Source organism: Gopherus flavomarginatus, chromosome 1 (assembly GCF_025201925.1).
Source record: "Gopherus flavomarginatus isolate rGopFla2 chromosome 1, rGopFla2.mat.asm, whole genome shotgun sequence".
Classification (NCBI taxonomy): domain Eukaryota; kingdom Metazoa; phylum Chordata; order Testudines; family Testudinidae; genus Gopherus; species Gopherus flavomarginatus.
The window spans coordinates 22,002,162-22,019,621 of record NC_066617.1 but is presented as its reverse complement, the minus strand read 5'-3'; the positions used below and the strand labels follow the sequence as shown (position 1 = coordinate 22,019,621).

General features: G+C 41.4%; 1 protein-coding gene across 1 annotated transcript in view; it reads right to left on the bottom strand.

Moving 5' to 3' along the window:
* Nucleotides 1–11,411: 11,411 nt before the first annotated feature.
* PCLO (piccolo presynaptic cytomatrix protein) overlaps nucleotides 11,412–17,460 on the bottom strand; it is a 544,942-nt gene continuing 538,893 nt past the window's right edge. The window contains exon 26 of the mRNA XM_050937044.1: nucleotides 11,412–16,462. Within this exon, the coding sequence (XP_050793001.1) occupies nucleotides 16,322–16,462 (141 nt within the window). The 3' untranslated portion in view covers nucleotides 11,412–16,321. The remainder of the gene's footprint in view (nucleotides 16,463–17,460) is intronic.

Genomic DNA, 17,460 nt, shown 5'->3' with positions numbered 1-17,460 from the left:
ATTAAGATGATTGTTCCTAATTACTTTGTACTGTTTGCCACAATGTTATCAAATGGCATAGCAAATTTATCACATGGAGTGGTGTAAACAATTGATGTAACTAATGTATCTAGCTCTGTGTGGTTGGCCAAGAAGCCTTCCTCCTAACCTGAGATCCCGCTCCAGTACCTTGTAGGACTGTGTGATTCTAGGGTGAACAGTGGTACTAGACTTCCCAAAGCAGGTGGGCATGAGAGGTAGCTAGGCTGATGTGGGTTTGGGGCCTGTATGTCACACTCCAGAAAAGTGTAATAGCAACTACTCAGATCTGCATCTTATGTAAACATCTGAAGACCATCACCTAGATTCGCAGTTTCATCCAGTTCCTCTTGGGTGCAGTTGAAGTGGAAGCCATAAAACAGCCAGTTGCATTTCCCTGATAATAAGCACAATATAAGCTGGTCTGACCCTAGCATGGAATAGAGCAGCCTCAAAGCTGTTCTGATCAGTTGGCTATGACCTACAACAAGCATCACACCAGCTGAAGACTGCAGGAAGGCAGTAATACTCCAGTCATGCCACCTGTGGCAGACCACCCTGGCTCTGTGCCAGCTGGTGATTCCCACACACCAGGAGAATCCTTAGCTAGGGAGATCTGATGGCTTTCCAGCCCCTCTGTATTGCCAGAGTGGCACAAAGGGGCCAGAAATAGCCAGGGAATCAAGTCCATTGTGTTTGTCTTAGGCACAATGCCTCACTGACATGCTCAACAAGAGCAATAGCTTAAACTCCCACCCTTGCCCTGAAAATTCAGAGAAGCAGAATGAAACAGTCTATCCTCAGTTGCGCTATTGAAACACAATCAAAGAGGTAACTGAGGACACAATTTGCCCTTAGTTCTGTTATGCTGTCCAGTAGCTCCACTGCCCCCTTGTTTGTATTATTGCTGTTGAGGTACACAGATCACACTTCAGTGTGGTCAGTAAGGCGATCTATGTCATAATATAGAACACTGCAAGACACATACATATGCATTAGTCGTAAATGTATGTGGTTAGGGCGACCAGATGTCCTGATTTTATAGGGACTGTCCCGATATTTGGGGCTTTTCTTATATAGGCTCCTGTTACTCCCCATCCCTTGTCCCAATTTTTCACACTGGCTGTCTGGTCACCCAATATGTGGTACAGAACTCTTTTTTTTCTATTTTTTACTAGAGTGAGTATAGCCATGATAAACTGAGTAGTATTGAATATGTTGCCATAATCTCCTCTACTATGGATAACCCTCTCCCCTCCAATTTTTAAATTATGTGGGCTAGACTGGGCATTTGATTTTTCCCCCTTTGTTTCTCCTCCATTTGACAATATACCAACCTTTATAAATTGTTTAAAAAAAAAGTGCATCAGGTTATTTTTGTGCTATATAAAGACTTATGTAAGAACCATTGCAAAGAAAAAGAATAACACAGTTTTAAATATGCAACTTATTTTTACAGCAACTAAGCAGGTTTTATTTGGTAATACTATGTTTAGTTCTATTTAATGCCAGATTTGTCTCTAGGATGCTATATTTATATTTATAGGCATATATCATATAACAGCCAATAAAATAACAATTAGAATATTTTATAATTGAAAAGATGTTTAAAATCACTTGGGGATTTGTAATTACTGATTAGATTGAATTTTGATGCTAACGTTGTCTTTTCTCTACTGAAAATGAGGTCAAGAGCCACTGGGAAAAAATGATGCTGCTTAATGTTGCTGAAATGTGCAAATTCATGACTGCAGGAGTGTTTTTAAAAGTTCCACACCAACAAGAAGTACTGACACATTGTTTTCACACTTAGCGCCAGCATCCTGGAGGTGACATTTCACGCTTCTAATTGAAAGTATCAATTAACCTTTTTCACCCCTTGATGTTTTTTCTTGTTTTTAATTCCCAAGTGCTGATTACATTTTTCCAGCAAGATGGAAAGATCCTTCTGAGTGCCTCTTCCTTCTTCACATTTGGGACGCATGAGAGCAGGCTTGCCCTTTAAAATTGTTCAAGGTAACTCAATGCCGAGAACTGTCTTTTCAGATGCATTTTATTTTCTCCAGTGCCAAACTTCAGAACATCATCAGAGTTCTCCCTCATTAACACTTCTGATGGGATATTTTTTACATTTCTCTCAGTTCTGTTGTCAAGTCACCTACTGACAGCTGCTTTGCGAGTCAACTGAAGAGATTGTAGTGATTAAACCTTATCTGGGAAGGCTTTATTTTATTGCTTTATGAGTTTATAACAATACCTCCCTGGAGCATTTCTGTGTAGACAGACCCTTACTATATGAGAGTATCCAAACCCTACTGAAGTTAATTGGAATCTTTCCATTGACTTAATAGACTTTGGATCAGGTCCCGTTCTGTTCCAGCAGAGGTCAATGTTGAATGGGCAGATGTTGTTATAGGGAGAGGCAGCAGATGGTAGTGTGGCATAGTTTTAAATTCCTGTATTTTTCTTGGCATGCGAGCACTATTCAGTCTTTGAATTGTTGTTAGGTTTGGAATGAAGCTTCTTTTTGGGGGAGCTGTTGTATTCAGCAGGATAATTTGCTCCTTAATCTTTCTATCTAGAGTTTACTCCAGTATTGTCAACCCCAACTGTTTAAAAATCATGAGTCAAGCCCCACAAAATCAGGGGATTTAAAAATAAAATATTTGGGGTTCTTTTCATTTGTCATATAGCTTTGGAGCCTTTAGAGTACAGTCAGTTCAGGTTTTCAGGCTCTTCTCCATACCAAGAAGGCTAGAAGTTTACTTTAAAAAAGTGAAAGCTGAAATTGTTACATATCACTTGTCTCTAGGAACTTCAATGAAATCACCAAATATCATTAGACTCACCTTAAAAATCACAGGAGCTGACAAGACTGCATTTCTTGAGGCAGTATTGCTGTCTGGGAGATTCCTGAATTAGGGGAATACCCATGTGCTATTTGACCATCTCTGTTCAAAGACCAGCACATATGACGTAAATAAAACAAGCTGCAATAAGAATAAGACTCTGTGCTAGATTCACAAAGGGACTTACGTGTCTACCTGCCCTTTGGGCTTTACATTTCTGCCTTGGGGCACACGTGCTGCTGCCTCATACTGGCCCTTTGAACATCTATCTCCCTTCTAAACCCCAGAGCAAGCCACAAAGCAGGGTAAAACAGATGGAGAAGCATCTATCTTGCCTGTGAGGCCCAACCTGGTATACGTGCTCAGAGAATATCTAACACCCAAAAAAGGTCATCCTCCACTTTGGGAGGGCTGGATGCAGGCCACAGTTGGGTAGAGGGGCATTTGAGTAACATCAGGAAAAAGCAGCCAGGGCCAAAGGGCAGCATAAGAAGAGCACATGAAAGAGAGAAAAAAAGAAAAACTGTTGGGAACCAGAATTCGGTGTGGAGACAGTCAGAACTAGTGGCAGGAGCTGAGGAGCCAGGAAATGAGGCCAGGGGTCAGAGCCAGTGTCACGATCAAGCGCCAAAAGAGTCAAGCTGAGGGTCAAGCTGGGCTCAGAATCAGGAGTCAAGATGAGGGTTAGAGAGAGACAGAGTCAGGAATCAGGCCGAAGGTTAATACCAGATATCAGGGTCTGTGTGGCTGTTCTGGGGGCCGATTGGCAGAAAGAATCTAAGACATACCAAGATTTCAGAAGCAGGACAGTCATGGCAGCTAGCCAGGAATCCACATTGTTGCCTGGACACTTCTAGGTATGCCCCATGAGCTTATATAGGATCAAGGAGCCAATTAGGGATAAATAAGACCACTGTCAGTCAGATCACTCAAGGTGGAACTTTCTGTGGTGTTCAGTCTCTGCAGATTGAGACACAGAGAGCAGCCAGGATATAGCTGCTGCCGGGTGGCAGCATGGGGATGTTGGTTGCCTGGGAGCCCTCCAGGCCTGGGCTGAATTCCCATCAATCCTTACAGGTAGCTGATCATGGTTGAGGTCTGGGTTAGCCATGCAGGGGATTAGTTAGTAGGTCAAATTCAGTGTTGAAGGTGAGGAATATCTGGGGTAGCCAGATGGGGGAGGGAATGGGAACCACAGTGGGAGAGGTCGTTCTGGAGAGAGAGAGCTGGGACAGGGCTAGGGAGTGGGCTGGGATGCCTGGGGTCAGAATTGGGGGCTGCGAGAGAGGGATCATGTGCTGAAAGGCTGGAGAGTTGGATGTATTAATAAAGATCAACAGCATTGTAGTGCTGCAGCACCTTCTGTGGCAGCAGAGGCCAAATCTTGCCATCTGCCTCCTCTGACCTCACTACAGTTTTATAGGGGTCTCAGACTGGGCCTGCATATGGCACTACAGGTTCAATCCAGACACTACGTACCACCTGTGAGACATCCTTCAGGAGGACCTAGCCACTGCTACCCACAAGTGTCATGCAGTCCCAGTCACATACAGCTAAGCATTGCTGTGACCTTAGTGGGGACCCGATCATTGCCCAGACCACCGGCATCAGTGACTCAAGCACTTCAAGGATACTATAATAATAATTGGAGATATACCTATCTCCTAGAACTGGAAGGGACCTTGAAAGGTCATTGAGTCCAGCCCGCTGCCTTCACTAGCAGGGCCAAGTACTGATTTTTGCCCCAGATCCCTAAGTGGCCCCCTCAAGGATTAAACTCACAATCCCGGGTTTAGCAGACCAATGCTCAAACCACTGAGCTATCCCTTCCCAAAGGGAGGGATACTGGATCACTTTCAGGATACATACTGGATCACTTTCTGGTCACTACAGTCAACCATGCTGGTTAATATAATTCACTCAGTTCCCTTTCGAGCCACCAGCCTGGAGGAGAACTATGACAGAATTCTACTGAAACACATACTTCCCTTCAGTTCAGAGCAGTTGATGACACATATGTGAACCTCAGAAAGCCACAATAGGGTGCGCCTGTGTGTATGAATAGACACAGGAATTATGCAATGGACATGATTGCAGCATGGAGTGCCAGAATGGAGTTTCTAGGCCTCATAGCGAAATACCTTGCATCCTGTCCATTTGGTCTCAGGCACCAAGGAGAGTTTCCCTCTAGGTGTCTATGACACTGTCACTCTTTACAGAGCATGGTGTATATGTCTTTGAGTTATCTGATGGCTGTGGAGTCTGATGTACGAATGACAGTCACATCCACAGGTAGGGCACACCCATGCACTAGCAATGCTCTGAATCCAAGCCGCAGATTCTTTCCTCCTCTGATGCCGGTAATTGGAAAGCTTGAGCCAATCCGCCTCACAATGCCTCACTCCATCTACAGGCTGAGCCTGTCAGGGCCAGCCCACAACATTTTGGCACCTGAGGCAGGGAGCTCAAACGGCGCCTCCATGCCCCCTTGCTTGGGCCAAAACTTTGAAAGGTTTCAATGCTGCCTTCTTTCTGTTCTACTCCTCTCAGGTACTGCTCTGCTACTTACCCCAATAAAGGAGAACTAACAACTTAAAATGCTTTGTTCAAAAAATTTCAAGTAACACTTAACTTTCAAATGCCTGAACAGCAAATGTAACTTTTCTTGTCTGCATAGTAAACACTGGCATTTTTATATGTTTGAATAATCGAAGTGGTGCTTTCCGTGCCTTCCTGGTTGCAAAGATTTGAACTGCTTCCTGAAGGTCCACAGTCTGGGCCAGCTCATGCTCTGTTGAGATGGTTGCAAGGCCAACCAGCCTCTCGTGTGTCATTGTGGAGCATAGATCTGTTTTTATTAACTTCAGCTTGGAGAAGCTGCTTTTTCCACTGGTAACTGTTACAGGAAGTGTTAGATGTATGCACAGAACATTTGGAAAGAGGGTGGTCATCTTATTTATACACATATATTTCAGAACAGCCTTTGTAGTTGATCCTGCTGAAATGTATCTTGAAAGGGCTTTCAGTTCATCACCTAAATCACTCGCATCAATATTGTGCATGTCATCATGTGTCAACACTGTCTCTAGTGCCCTGCATTGCTGGTGTAGGTCTTCTTCAGGTATAGTGAGGAGTTTTGGAATATCATATAACATCCCAAATATACTGCTGTGTTCTTTGAGCTGCATGGAATGTTCTTCAACTGACTGTACTGAACAATCTGGCACCTGGTTAAAGAATTCAACTTTGAATTGTTGTTTGGGGTCCCTTATGGGATTATCCCGTGCCTCGTAATCAAAATGTCTTCTTCTTCGGGGACTCTTGTATTCTTGAATGGGTGGGAAAATAGCTTCAGTGTGAAGTTCCTCTGCTAACTTCTGTGCACTCTTCAGAACGTTTTGAAATCCCTCAGCTGACCAGTAAGACACTAAGTATGACTTTGCTTTGTCCAGTTGTTCCATTGCTCCAGATATATTAAGGTCAACACCTTGGAGTCTCCTGCTTACAACATTTATTTCAAACGGTATGTCATGCTACAACACTAAGCCACACAGAACTTTGAAGTTATGTGTGTTTCTGGTGATTCCATTTCCCTCTGCCACTGTTCTCCCATGAACAGTTCATGTCATAGCATTATCCTCCATAATGGCAACTATGGCATCATCTATCTTCCCAATTTGGTGTTTGATAGGCTTCATTGCCTCCACTCAACTTTCCCATCATGTGGCACTCAGTGGTTTCAGTGTCAGAGAGAATGTTCCCAGATATTGCTTCAAAATTTGCCATCGATGAATTGATGGAGAGAAAAATACATAGATGCTTTGAATTACGTTAAAAAATTCAGCAGCCTCACTAGAAGTTCAATGTATGAGAACGGCATGGGACAAAAAGAGCTCAAGGGTTTAACTCTTGGATCCGTGTCCGCACTTGTCTGTTCTTTCCTCTCATTATTGTAGCCCTGACCTCTCATGTCAGCTATTGCAATTCCCATATCTTCCAACTTTTTAAGAAACATGTTTGTCGCACCAGCTCCATTAGCATCATCAATGTCAATAAGTTCTAGAAAATGCTCTCTGACAATCACCATTGCATGGACATTTTCACTAGGTTTTGTTGTTATGAAATGCACCATTAAAGTCATTTGTTCCATATGGCTGATGTCAGGTGTGCTATCCAGAATAATATCTTGCTGACTTCAGATCTGCCACAATCTTCTGTTTGACTTTTGTTGCCAGTAACTGTATGCTCTCATTTTGAATTGTTTTTCCAAGGTAGTGGCGTGTGTATATTTCTTGGGTGGTGACTCTTAGATGCTCCTGGAGTTCAGCATCAAACTCAGCTATCAGCTCCACAATTTTAAGGAAGTTTCCATTGTTTGGCACATACAGCTGATCTGAAGTGCCGCACAGTGCTAGGTTTTGGGTAACTAGCACTCTCACAATGGCAATGAGACTTTTCAGAACATTTTGCCAGTAAAGACACTTTGATGCAATCTTCTCTTCATACTGATCTTCTATGGTGGCCTTTAACCTTAGTCTCATCTCAAGCTCTAGCCACCTATGGAATGCTCGCTAGTGGTTTGCTGCCTTCTCATGGCATGCCAGGTAACTTGGTAATAAGATGGTGTTGGGAATTAACACTGTGAGCCACAAGGGCTGCATCATCTGCAAACAACAGATCCCACATGATGATCTCCTTCACCTTCATCTTATCTCTGAACTTTTCAATATTAAACAAACCTCCATCATGTCTAGTGCTAAGATACATCCTCTCGAACATCGTGGAACACATGTTGAAGCAGGAATGAGAAGTAAATTTTAAACAATGCAGGAGCCAGTATCCAACCCTGCTTCACTCCATGGTTGATGTTAAATGAGTCAGACCCTTGGTTTTACTATATCACAGTTGCCTTTATGCCATTGTGTAAGGATTTCACAAAGTTTGGCAACATAAGTGGACAACCAAGCTTCTTCAAAACAATGTAAAGCCCTGATGCACTAACTTATCAAAGGCTTTTGTTAAATCTATAAAAGCCATGTACAGTGGAATATGCTTCTCTCTGCACTTTTCCTGCAATTGTCTTACAGAGAAGACCTGTCTATGGTAGACATTCCCTAGAGGAAGCCACACTGGTAAGGTATGACATGGGGAACTCACCTCCCCCACCCATCACCAATCACACCACATGCATCAGCCACACAAGCCCAATCCACAGCATGTTCTAGCTGTGTCAACACTGGACACTGCCACTCTGTCATGGGGACAGATGTCTTAATCCTAATGTATATGTGCCCTTCTTTGGAGAGAAGTGTGGCCCAACGGCCAGAGGCAGTAGATTAGCCCCAATTAGCAGGACAGTAAGGCCTAAAAGCCAAAGTCACTAGATTTACGTGATTCAGCAGGACAGTAAGGCCCAATGGCCAGAGTCAATAGGTTCACCCCTCCTAGCAACCTAGAGGCCAAAGTCCATAGATTCACCTCTGTTAGTAAGTCCTAGTGGCCAAAGTTAATACATCCACATCTGTTAGCAAGACAGTAAGGCATAGCGGCCCCAGTCAGGGAAGGGGGCCGCCATGCATAAAAGAGGGGTGGTGGCACCCGGGGTAGGAGGGCTCAGGCCATCCTTCTCCATCAGGCCCCAGCCCAAGACCCTAATAGTGGCAAGAATGCGTGCCACTGAGTCAGTGGAGTGGGAGGTCTGACCAAAATACATTGACTCAGAGTTCTGGTTCACTAACTAATTTGCTTGGGCTGCTTCCCACCATGGTTCTCACTGCTGCAGTATGGGCATCTGCTCTGTCTCCGGGTTCCCTGGTCTGCCCTGTCCCCAGTAACTCTGGACCCTGCAGGGCCTCTGTGGGTAACCTGACATCTGCCTGGGTTGCAGTGTCTTGGGGTCCCATGGCCTCGGGCTTCAACTGATCCTTGGCTGGAGCCTGTGGCATGGATCCTTCCTCTCCAGTAGTCAGTCCCCACTAAGCTGAGCTGCTCCCTTTTATACTAGTGCATTTGGAGCATTCCCAGTAGAGTTGAGGGGTCATGGCTTCCTCAGCCCACAATGTCAGATTAACCCTTCCCCATCCAATGCAGGGTGAGTGGCCCCGTCTCAGACCCTTACAGGTAATAGAGGATACCTCTTCCAGCCCTGGCTCCTCACCCATAGGAAACCCAACTGAGGCAGAAGAGTGATACAATTGTGCCCACAAACACACTCAGTTAATGATAGAGAGAGCCTTTGGCATCTTGAAGATGGAGTGGAGGGATTTCCCTCTGTCCGCTGTGGGAACAGTATAGTACAGCCCCATGAAGGTCATTAGAATACAACTAGTATGCTGTATCCTGCATGAAATAACCACTTTACCTGAGGGGCTAGACGTATCTGGAAGGGGCAAGGAGGAGGATAAGGTTGAAGAGAAGGAAGCAGAGAAGGAGGCATAGAGATAGGAACTTCCAGGCATCCATCCACTGTTGCATGTGGAAGGACTTCTTCACAAGGCATTCTAAAGCATAGCAGGCACCTGCTTTCTTTAAGGGTAGTTAATTATGAAGGAAAACAGATTCCAAAGTGTGTGCATATTACAATGTGTCGGGGGTGGGAAGACTACAGAATAAAAACAGCATGCACAGAAAAGAAAAGGTGCTCAAAATCAGTGCTGTCATAATGTAATAGTTTGGCAAAAATAGAAAGTCGATGCATCAGTTCAGAACTATTCTGCACGTTTTATGGGATTCCTGGTCCTGCTGCAGTTACACTGGAGAATTAGTTGGCCAATTGCCACTTTTGGTGCCTAAATTCAAAATAGAGATGCTCAAAGCCCCCATTCAGTTGCCACTTACCCCTGTGAACACCTAAATTTCCTAGGCACCTACGTGTGTTTTGGTAAAGTGACCTACATTTCTTCTGCTTGGCATGGTCTGATTGATTGGGTATGGACTGGAAAGCAGGAGACCCAAGCTCTGCCTTTGGCTCTGTTTAACACACTATGACACTGGGGGAAAGTCACCTGATCTGCTTACCCATCTTGTTCCCACATGCATGTCTATGGATGAAAAATACTTGCTAAATATTATGATAAGCTTTCTTATGCTTTGGTAGCTCTTGAAAATTTAACAGGCTGAACTGTCAATAATTCTCCTGGAATATTGCTAGGATGCATACATTTTATTCCTTACCGGTCCTCCAAATTATCTGCTTTATTATCTTCTCCTCAGTCCCTTCCACCAACAGAATTTGGTCCAATAAAAGATAGTACCTGTCATATCAGGTCTCTTACATATCCTGGGGCCAGTATGGCTACTACAACACAGCACCTTATAAACATGACAGATTAAAGCCATAAGGTTTTCAATTCCCTTATATTTTGAAATTCCTGGATGCATTTATCTCAAGGCAGGTCTGGAAACAGCAGTCTGCAAAAATTTTATGTAAAAAACATCTGAACAATTCATGTGGCTTGGAAAAGGAATTCTGTATTCCACACACTTCTTGCTGATTTATTCTTTTTATATTTCATAATTCATATCATCTTGATTCTCCTTTGTAGCAAATAATTTCTGTTCAATTACCATTTCAAGCAGGACTTAAAATCTTCGTGTATTAACAATATACTTTGTCACTTTCTGATGCGGAGTGGGAATTGTGGGTGTTATTACAGATTTTACTTGTAGGATTAGCAGCCAATGTTTTTTGAAAATCCTCTGTGAATCCTGAAAATCCTCAGTTTAATGAATTTTTTCATGTTCTCATAATGAATTTGATCATGGGAATTATTAAATCATGCTGCCTCTACTTCTTTATTTTCAAACAGACTCAAGAGCTGAAAAATCAGAAATAGTTTTAATAATGTATTATTATAGTTTTAAAAATTTTAAGAATTAAGTTAATAGAGGCTTGCTATGGGAGTGGCAGAATGGTCCAGTGAACAGGGTACCAGAAGGGGAGTCCATTCTCCCCTTTCTATGGGAGCTGGCCAGAATCCCATTGGAAGTTGGGGGGGAATATTGTCTGTGCATTCCTAGTGCTGTCCTGGGTGATAGGTTCCTAATAGTTGACAGTACAGCTTTGGGACATGTCTCCATCTCATCTTTATACCAGAGTTGACCAGGTGTGGAGGAGGTGATATGCTGCACATGCTTCCATAGTGCTGCTGCAATCACACTGATGTGTGCTGTCTGGGAGATGCCAGGAGGAACGCAGGTCAAGGCATGGTCATTCCTCTTGGGGAATGCAGGTGCTAATCTGCCTGAGGGACCCTAGGGCAAAGCAAGTCCTATTTAAAACTGAAAATGTGGGATAATGATGGAATTGCAAACACCTTGGGAGGTGGTGCCCATATAGGCTTCGGAATGGCAGCTTGACTAGATAGGTGTTGGGTACAGCATCACAGGTGGGCTAAATACAACCCTACTGTAAGCCCACTGAAGTCAATGAGGGGGGATGAATTTGGACCAGCAAAATTCTTATCTGTATAGATTTATGCATTCAATGGGGAAAAGAAACAAAAGTGGATATTTTAAATATTTATTAGTCAGACTGGGGTAACAGCCTTTATACAGCACAATTTGTATAAGTTTCTCAAGATACATCCTGTATACAACCACAAAACCATAACATGGATTTATACATAAAGTGGAAAACGAGACAGATTTACAAGCATTTTCTTTATACAGTTCTCATACTGCTTTTGTCTCAATTTATACAACCTTTTAGAACAAGTTTGTTTTGTTTTGCTGAGAGAATTTGGAAGCAAAATAAATAAAACAAAACCAAAAAAATTAACAAACCACCATCAATGCATGCAACATTCATTGCAGAAACATGACATTTCTCCAAGGACTACTCTTGTTGTCGTTTTCTTTTTTAAGGTATTTTTGCAGATTTTTTTTAAACATTGGGTATGCTGTACACATAGTCGGCTAGCATGACAGCACACACGCTAGTCAGCTATTGCTGAGCACCTGAGCACGTCACTGAACATCTATACAAGATACAGTCAAATAATGCTCACATTCACATGCTTGGACGCCAGATGGAATTCATAATTCAAACTTGATTTGTTATACAAAAATGTATACTTATTTACAGGGTAACAAATTAAGAAAACTGCTTTCTCTCAAATCACCTACTCTGAGTTATGGATAAATATATATAATATAATATAATTTTTGAGCTCATCAGTATATTTATTTATTTATTAATCTTCTTTTAAAAAAGAATAAACCAGAACGTACGGAAAACATCAAAATGCATCTTATGATTTAAAGAGAGAGTATCCGGATTTTGCTTATTCTTTCTACTTTCTTACTAAATGCAACTAGTAATTCAAAAAGAAGGCCCAATCCTTGAGCCCTGGTGCGACCAGGAATGCCGGATTGGGCCCCGAATGTGATGTAGGTGGATACTTACAGTGAACTACCTCTCTGTTCTATTACTATTTCAAGTTTCAGTCACACAGATGCAATTCTTCTCTTATACATATATGTATGTACATATCTAGACAGATACTTAGTGGAATCTGGGATACAGACACTGTAGCAATGAAAATAAAGTACTTAAAAATATTGTCAGTTATGATTCAAATAATAAGATTAAAAAAATACTATTAACATCTTTATGATATTTCCATGAAACTAAATGCTAATTAAATCATCTCAATTGGGCACACTAGCTGCTTTTTCTCCAGCAGTCCTCCTCCTCCTCATTCCTAGAGTCAGAATCAATATCAGCTGGTTACCAGCTACAATATCCCCCACAATCTAACCATTGGAACACCTATGTATCCAGCAAATGATCTCTACCAATTCCTAGGTCTTGATCCAAAACCACACTGAAATGAATGGAAAGATTACCATTGACTTCGATAGGCGTTGGATCAGGTCCTTATTACTGCCACTGAGATATGATGCAAAAAACGTGGGTAATAATAAAGATATCATATTTCCCCTGGATACTATCCCTTTAAAGTGTAATGATAAAGTACTAGCTCAACATTCATCATAGAAATTCTCATGTCTAGTGTGAACTAGGAAAAAAGAAAATGGTTTGCTGCTCATTGTATGCATAATAGTAACGACCACATTAGAAATCCCTGTTAATTGTAAACACATACACTGTGCTTTTTCTCATAATTCAGCTTGTTTCCACTGTACAAGGCCTTGAACAAAGAAGCAGCTTCAATCTCTGTTGACCCAGCAGACGTATGAATAAAACAAATTAAACTGCCTCTGCCATTGCCTGGCCACAATATGCATCTTCAAAGAAATGTGTGAATTCACTAATAATCAATTATTCAGAGATGATAAGATCTGCTGCCACATATAACCACTTTCAGCCACTTGAAGAAACCTAAAATGGGGGGGAGGGGTGAAAGAATATGTTGCAATATATACAATAAAAGTAAAAAATTCTAATAGTCCTTGTTTGGTGTTTTTTTGTTTTTTTTTTTAAATGTCACAAGAAGGGTTTTTTCTGACTTCATTCACCCAAAAAAGAAAAATGCATTCAAACACGAAACAGTGTTGCATAGAATGATTCCAGTACAACCTAGAAATCTGATCAAAAAAGGAACTTGGCACACTTTGGAAGCATCTTGCGAACTCTGAATTGATGGTATCTCACAAAAGGGAAAGTGCGTGGACCTAGCTCTGTCACTAGCTCTTTGCAACGGATAACAACCATGAAATCAAAAGAGTCCTGTCTCTGCTGTTGTTGGTCAAGCCATTGCTAATACTGACCAGTTTTCCTGACAGCCGCTACCCTTTGTATTTCAGGGTGGGATTCCAGTAGACAAGTTACACTTGAACTTCAATATATAAAGAGGCATGAATTAAACCCATTTCAGAAGGCTAATTCCAAGGTAACTGTTGCTTTCCTGGACAACCCCAGCCACACCAGACAAACAATCCCATTTCATAAAAATACCAGAAACATTTGTGAATGCATGTAAGAGCAAAGTATGCCAGCCCACTTTCATCAATTAAGAATAATGATTATAGGCTTCCTAGTAAGCCATCCAGTTAGTGCTAGTGCCTGCTGAAAATCTCCATAGCAACCATCAGCATGACTCGCTGTCTTCATAATAAATCTGAGCAAGAACAAAATTGCCAGCAGTTTGCACAAAATTGCACATCACACTGCTTTTACTTCATGCCGTAATTGAAATTGGACATTTTAGAAAAGAAAGGACTTACTGTAGACATCAGGCATTTAAAATAACCCAACAAAGGAGCAATACTTACATGAAAGATTTTTCTTTTTAAAATCTCACTTAGGGATTTTGGGTTTGGTTGGGGATTTTGGTTTTGAAGAATCTTATTCTTCATATAAATCACACTAATTAGGGTGTTTTATATTATCACCAACAGACTGTGATTACATAGGATCGGAGTTGGGTTATACACTGATGAAAGCACGACATTAAAAGTCAAAGCACACACCGTGCTCCCATTGACAGTGCTGTTGTGTCTTTATGATAACTTATGGCCTGATGGTAGGAATGCATTGTGTTGCAAGTAAAATGTGGTACGCCAAAGTCTTAACTTGGACTTACTGGTCTTTCTTTGGTTTGTGCATCCCTAACATTTTCCAGTTGCTCTATATTTCACTCATTTCCTGTGGCGTTATTTTTAATTTTGAATAAATAAATGGAAAACAAATATGTAGAAAAGTGTCATCAAGTTAAACAATTACAATAGCTCTTTCAGAGTCAGTCTGGTTTCTCATCTCTCCCTATTTTATTTAAAGCATATAATTATTATCCTGAGGAATAATTTGAATTTATCATGCAAGTCATCTTGAGATGTGCTATCTCTAGTGAAAAAAACAACGCGGGTACTTAAAATGGTGTATGAAAAGTTCCTGTTGGGCAAACACAGTAAACACTTGCTAGTGTTTTAAATTTGGTCACTTTCTTTTTAAATACAAAAAAGCAATGATATTTCAGGGTAATCCCCTGCCAAATCACTTAAAAATATGAAGGTATAAAATATGAAGCCATTTTTTAATGGTAAGGGAATTAATCCCATGTCAATTTATTTTAAATATTTCTACAATTTTAAGAATGATGAAAGCACTTTCCTTTTTCTTTTAATCTGAGTAAGAAGAAAAATATCACACCTAGTTTAAGATCCTCTATGCAAAATTTCAGTCCAAAGGAAATTGTTACTGCTGAGTTATAAATGACTGAAAATAGAACTTTTATTCTGGGAGCTCTGACACAACCTTAAGTTATAGTGTTGCCAGTGACCTTCATTTAATTACATATTTCATACCTGACAAGCCACTTTTGAATGGACTATTTCCAGTCATTCACCTGAGTTATCCTCGACACGCATTAACATTTCAATCCCCAGATGGTAAATATTTTGTTATTCCTTCTTGTTAGCTGTCAAGAAGGAGCGTGTGTCGCTGATGTTGTTGTTGATCCAGAACCCCACAAACAGCAGGGTAGCATTACCACAGTGGGTCGAATGTTTCAGAATATATACTATATATTTTAAACATTTACTGCCTTAAAACAGTTTAAGGGTAAGGCTGATGGTTGGAGACAAAAAGGGAATAGTTGAAATGATAGTATTGATCTCAGTGCTTAAACTGTAAAGAGACAAACCCACTTTTGTAAACCGCTGACCCAAAGGGAAGGATGAATTGCAGTTTCATTAGCACAGAAAACATTCTCTCCCACCCCCATTCTTATTTAGTGCAGTTTCCATTTGATCCTTTCTCTTTCCAACCACCCTCCAAAAACATAAAAATAGCCATGGATGTGCTTTTATTCTTTACATTCCAGAACAGAGACCTACACCCATTGTTAACGCATGGAAACAAAATGGAATAGTTTTGATCTGATTCTCTATTGTGTATCTTCTTTACATAAAGAAAAAAATCATGTAAAATAATGTTCCCACCGCTACAAACAGCCTGCAGTTTGTGTCCTGTGGCATAATCTCAAAACAACAAATTATCAGAGATTCTAAGGTGCAGAGGAACAAGTTTTACACTTCTGATAAGTGAGATTTGAAAAACCAGTCATCCTAGGTGCTTTTGCATAAAATGATCTCCTTCTGGTTGCACAGAAACCCAGATTGCTCTCTCAGACACACTGCTTCCAGCCGCAGCCAAACTCTACATTAACAGTTGCCTTCAAGCCTTCATTATTTCTTTCTGAGTTACTCTCCTGACAGCCACAAAGAGTCCAACGTCAAGGAGCCCTCAGATCAAACTTCTTTTCAAACTTTCTCGCTTTTAGTTCTGGGCTCAGTTTTTTTCTTTGCTGTCTTTTACAGCAAAACAAGTTGACTAGCCCTCATTTAAGTGTGCTGTGTAGCCCAGAGCCCACTCTTCCCTACTTTGTATTCTGAAAGCCTAGCTAAACACAATATCAAACTATAGTCTTGGAGTAATGCCATTTACAGCAGACGCTGCAAGGTTTAGTGCCCTAAGCAGACATGTCTGCTCAATGTGTTTGCGTGGAGCTGACCATCAGTTTGTGCCAGTTTACTATTCTTTTCCTTAGATCCACTTTGTCAAGCCAGATATAAGCTTCACCAATCAGTGTCTTTTTCATAAACTTCCCTCCATTGGAGACAAGCAGAATCTGGGAAGAAAAAGAAATATGGTTAAAATTGTCTTATTAACTGAATTACACATGCCACTTGCTGGTGTACAATAAAGATTCAGAAATGTTGACATCTACATTTGCACCTGAAGAACAGTAAGGAAACATCAGCCCACAGCCTGCTACGCAAGGATCTTTCCCCATTTGAGAGGGAAAGCAGTGAATGCAGATCTTCTCCCCTATTCCACTTCCTTGTTCTGTGATCTACTGGCTAGAACAGATTAATGTAATTCAGCAGTCCTGGATTCTATCCTCAGTTCAAACACAAAATGTGGCTTTGGTGAAGTCACAAAGGCCCAAATTTTTGACAATAGCCTATAATTTTGGGAGCCCAGTTTTAGACATCTAGGTGTGTTCATTTGGGAATAAATCTCTATGTACCTCATTTTCCTCATGTGTAAAATAGATACAATAATACTTCCGTAGAGGTGTTGAGAAGCTATCTTCATAAGTGTCAGTCATGCATTTTTAAAGTCTCAGATGAAAGGCACTATATAAATATTATACACAGGAAAACTATGTCAAAATAACATGACAGAAGTTGCAAATTCAAGCACTCAAAAGTTAAGGAATGCCATAACTAAGGTTGCCTGTCCCAGTCACCTCCCCTCCTCAACTCTCAGGCTCCTTCTCCCCACCTCCTAGCCTCTGGTCCCAGTCTATCCCTGCAAGCTCCTTGTCTCTGTCTACTGCCCCATCCCTGAAGATTCAGCTCCTACCCCCTCTGCAGCTTCAAATCAGGCAGCTTCTGCCTCCACATTGCCTGGGTCCAGCAGGAAAGGCATTGAGAGCACAGGAATGACAGTCCCTCTGTTCTCATTTCCAGTGTGCTCGGTCTCAAACCCAGTCCCAGACCCCAGCCCTGAGCTGCAATTGCAAGGTAAGTGCTGCTCAGCCTTTAGCTGGAGCATGCCCAGAGTAGACAGAATATTTGGAGATTTTAGCTGCTCAAAATTGAAAAAAAACCAATCTTCTGA